This window comes from Zalophus californianus, chromosome X (assembly GCF_009762305.2).
Source record: "Zalophus californianus isolate mZalCal1 chromosome X, mZalCal1.pri.v2, whole genome shotgun sequence".
Taxonomy (NCBI): Eukaryota; Metazoa; Chordata; class Mammalia; order Carnivora; family Otariidae; genus Zalophus; species Zalophus californianus.
In genome coordinates, this window is record NC_045612.1 from 29,274,148 (window position 1) to 29,278,634 (window position 4,487).

The 4,487-nt window shown below is 42.5% G+C and overlaps 1 protein-coding gene across 1 annotated transcript; it reads left to right on the top strand.

Annotated features, from left to right (window-relative positions):
* Nucleotides 1-2,634: 2,634 nt before the first annotated feature.
* Nucleotides 2,635-3,124, top strand: LOC113931107 (40S ribosomal protein S18-like). Its single transcript, XM_035725675.1, has one exon. The coding sequence runs from the start codon at nt 2,666-2,668 to the stop codon at nt 3,122-3,124; it is 459 nt and encodes a 152-aa protein (XP_035581568.1). The 5' UTR covers nt 2,635-2,665.
* The last annotated feature ends 1,363 nt before the right edge of the window (nt 3,125-4,487 follow it).

Consider the following 4,487-nt stretch of genomic DNA (forward strand, 5'->3'; position numbering starts at 1 on the left):
TGAGGTTTCTACTGATAATGAGAAACTCAATGAATAAAGGGCGGATAGGTCAAACGTTCAAGAATGAGGTTATCATCGGGGCGCCTGGGTGGCTCAGTCGTTAAGCGTCTGCCTTCAGCTCAGGTCATGATCCCAGGGTCCTGGGATCGAGCCCCGCATCAGGCTCCCTGCTCGGCGGGAAGCCTGCTTCTCCCTCTCCCACTCCCCCTGCTTGTGTTCCCTCTCTCACTGTGTCTCTCTCTGTCAAATAAATAAATAAAATCTTTAAAAAGAAGAATGAGGTTATCATCTATTAAAACATATTATGTAGTTCAATAGTTAAAACCATTTGTTAATAAAGAAAAATTAGACACATAGATCACTGAGAGAGAATAGACAGAATGAAAACAGATCTAACCAAAATATAGAAAGTGTCTGAGATAAAAGTGGCATTCCAAGTTGGTAAAGAGGGATTATTCAATAAATAGTTTGCATCAAGTGGCTAATTATTTGAAATATGAGAAAGGCTGTACCCCTACCCCCATTCCTTAAATCCAAATAAATTCAATTGGATTGAAATACCTACAACACTAAAAATAAGAGAGATCAGGAGTTGTGGAAAGAAGATAATTTCAGCTTTCGGGTGCCTTGGACCATCCAAGTTGAGCTACTGGGAAGGTACTTAAGATGAGTATGACACTCAGGAAAAAGGTACGAGCTGAAAACAGAGATTTCGAAATCATCTGCATATATAGGGTAATTTAAGCCATCAGGACAGATGAGACTGAGAAATTATGTGGAGTGAGAATGGGGTCTACAACGGAACCCCCCAAACAACACCTACATTTAAGAGATGGACAGAAGAGGTAGCAACAAGGAGAAAGAGCTCCTAGAACTATAGGTAAGACGTTTGTCCAAGGTCCTAGGAAAAGAGGTGTGAGAAGGGAGTGTCCAGTCATGTCAAATGTGTCTAGGAGGACAAGTAAGATAAAAAAGAGAAAAGCAGGGGCACCTGGGTGGCTCAGTCAGTTAAGCATCAGGACTCGTGATTCCGGCAGAGGTCATAATCTCATGGGTCATGAGATCGAGCCCTGTGTCAGGCCTCCACACTCAGTGGGGCATCTGCTTGAGATTCTCTCTCCCTCTCCCTCGGCCCCTCCCCGCACTCGAGTGGGCACGCTCTCTCTCTCTCTCTCTCTCTCTCTAATAAATATCTTTTTAAAAAAGAGAGAAAAGTATCCACTGGGCATTGTACAAGGAAGATAGTAAAAGTAGATTTAGATGAGTGATGACAGTAACAGCTTATTTAAGTGCACTGAGGACTGAAAAGTATAGACAGTGAGTACAGAGAAATCATTCCCCAAGTGCAGAATTAAGGAGTAACCTGATTATATATTACAATATACAAATTTACATATTACAATAATATTGTAATAACTTTGTATGGTGACAAATGGTAACTACGCTTGTTGGGGAAAAAAAGAGGAGCATTATACAGGGCAACTAAAGATGGTGTTGTGGGTTGACTCGTGTTCCCCAAAAAGATATGCTGAAGCCCTACTCCTGAGTACCTCAAAGCGTGACCTTATTCAGAAAGAGTCACTGCAGATGTAATCAGTTAAGATCACATCATGGAGTAGGGTAAGTCCTTAATCCAAAATGATAGGTGTCCTTATAAGAAAAAGAAAATGCCATGTGAAGACAGACACACACGGGGAGAATGTCATGAGGAAGGAGGAGCGATCAGAGGGCTGCAGCTACAAGTGGAAGAACACCAAGGGTCCAAATGGCTGCCACCAGAAACTACGGCAGAGGCAAGGAAGAATTCTAGCTAGAAGAGAGTTTCAGAGGGAGTGTGGCCCTGTCAACATCTTGATTTCAGAGTTCCAGCCTCCAGAAGGGTGAGAGAATCAATTTCTATCGTTTTAAGCCACCCAGTTTGTGGTACTTTGTTACAAAAGCCCTAGGAAACTAATACAGAGGGGGATGCAAAGAAAGTGCCATTGTTGTTTGTTTTGTTTTAAAAATTGGGAGAAACTTCATCATGCTTTTAAAAATCTGATGGAACGAGCCAGTCTAGAAGATGACGGTAAAAACACAGCAGATAAAACAAACTAAATAGGATGAGAGAGACTGGCTACATGTTTGCCATTTCCTTTCTTGTTGGGCATGCAAAAAGAATGCATTTCTCAGACTCCTGTATGGTTATAAGTGGCCATGTGCCTGGGTTCTGGTCCATTTTCCAGATCTGACCCATACAAGCTTTCAAGCATCATCTTCTCTCCCTTCCCTCATCTGCTGGCTGGATATCTCTAAACGCAGGGCAACACTAGAAACCGCCTGCTGACAAGGAAAGAGCCTATGTTAGCCCGAGCCTGCAAGGAACAGAGCAACTTTCACTCCCGCCCCACGTGGCCCACTGGATTTGACCTGAGCGAGACATAAATGTATTTTATTAAGCCAATAAGCCTTCCAGGTTTATCTATTACAGGAGCTACCATTATCTTAACTAATATAACACAAGTCCCTGAAATGACAGGAAGTGAGAGGCTACAAAGCGAAAATTGGAGGACTTGGCCTTAGATAGAAAAGGGACACTTCTATTGTAACAGTAGAGAAATAAGAAAAGATGAAAGCGAGCTCTTCCACAGGAGGCCTACACGCCGCCGCCGCTGGGGCCGCCGCCATGTCTCTAGTGATCCCTGAGAAGTTCCAGCACATTTTGCGAGTACTCAACACCAATACCGATGGGCGGCGGAAAATAGCCTTTGCCATCACTGCAATTAAGGGTGTGGAGCGAAGATATGCTCATGTAGTGTTGAGGAAAGCAGACATCGATCTCACCAAAAGGGCCGGAGAGCTCACTGAGGATGAGGTGGAACGTGTGATCACCATTATGCAGAATCCTCGCCAGTATAAGATCCCAGACTGGTTTTTGAACAGACAAAAGGACGTGAAGGATGCAAAGTACAGCCAGGTCCTGGCCAATGGCCTGGACAACAAACTTCGTGAAGACCTGGAGAGACTGAAGAAAATTAGGGCCCACAGAGGGCTGCGCCACTTCTGGGGACTTTGTGTCCGAGGCCAGCACACCAAGACCACAGGGCGCCGTGGCCGCACCATGGGTGTGTCCAAGAAGAAATAAATTTGTAGGCCTTGTCTGCTAATAAAATAGTTTATACACCTAAAAAAAAAAAAGAAAAGAAAAGATGAAAGCGAATAAAAGTCTGTGGGTTGGAGAGAGAGGTTGAGGAAATTCCCATCTGATGCCCTCTATTTTTTTCTGCAATGTAGGAAATGGCATGTTTTACTGCAAAGATTGGAGGCTCAAGGAGAGCGAAGAAGTAGAGCAGAAAAAGTAACTCATGTGGTGAAAAGGAGAAAGAACTGAGTGGGGAAACAGACTGACAAGAATCACTGTAGGCCTGCAGTGTTTATGTTCCCCGAACAAACATTTACTGACCTCCTCTATGCAAAGCACCTGTTCTAGGAGTTAGCGTTACCACAGTACACAAAACAAACAAGAGGCATACTCTCGTGAAAAGACAAACAGAAAGGAAAATAACCTATAATGAAATTACTCATTGAGTTACCAAGTTCCATTCAAGCCAGATACTAATGGGCATAAATACTATTTGAATCTAGATGACTTGTGAGATGATTCTTACAAGGCCTATCACAAACCCCAGAGGAACAAAATAAACAGAAGAGTTCCTATAGGTCACACACGTCCCAAATATCACGAGGATTTGCACTCTGTCACTCTTAACGTTAGCTGGCTGGGCCATGGAAGTGTGTCTAACTTCAAGTCAGCTTGGCATGAATGCAACCTCAGCTTTATCATCTATTGAGCTTTAAATTCTGTGTTTGGGCCTCAAGGTAAGAGGGTCTAGTTGTCCTTGGTCTGAAATGTTAAGGAAAGCTTTGATATCCTTGGTTTCTTATGCCATCTACTAAGTCTTCACCTGAGGTCTTTTTGAACGTACATATATAGTAAAATGAGCACAGGTGTGAGAGTCTCATAGATTTGGACTTAAATCTAGACTTGCACTTAGCCATGTGGCCTTAGGCCCATTGACAAATTTGCATCTGACTTTATTATTTCTTCTATAAAATATGGACTCTCCATAACAGTTTGTGAGGATTAAATGGGACTACATACGTTAAACACTCATTAGGATTGTTCATTCAGTTCCCTCCTTATATCTATAATCTCTCTGCAGGTAATGGAAGTCTTCTTAAGCACACTCCCCATCTCACTGCCTTTGGTCCTGAAAAGACCACCTTCAATCCTAATCTAATCTAATCCTAGCCTTCTAGGACTTGACAACCAGACAGCTTGGAAATTTTATCATCTTAGATCCCAGATATCTCTAAGCCTTCATCTTTAGAGATAGAATTCTTAATTTTAAAATATATGTAAATTCTTCAGTTAAAGCAAAGTTTCAAAAGTGGCTTCTCAGGACAAAATTCAACCTCAGTTACTTAAAGCTACACACAATTACCTA

Coding starts and splice junctions, on each gene's coding strand:
- LOC113931107 (XM_035725675.1), top strand. CDS start 2,666: ATGTCTCTAGTGATCCCTGAGAAGTTCCAGCACATTTTGCGAGTACTC.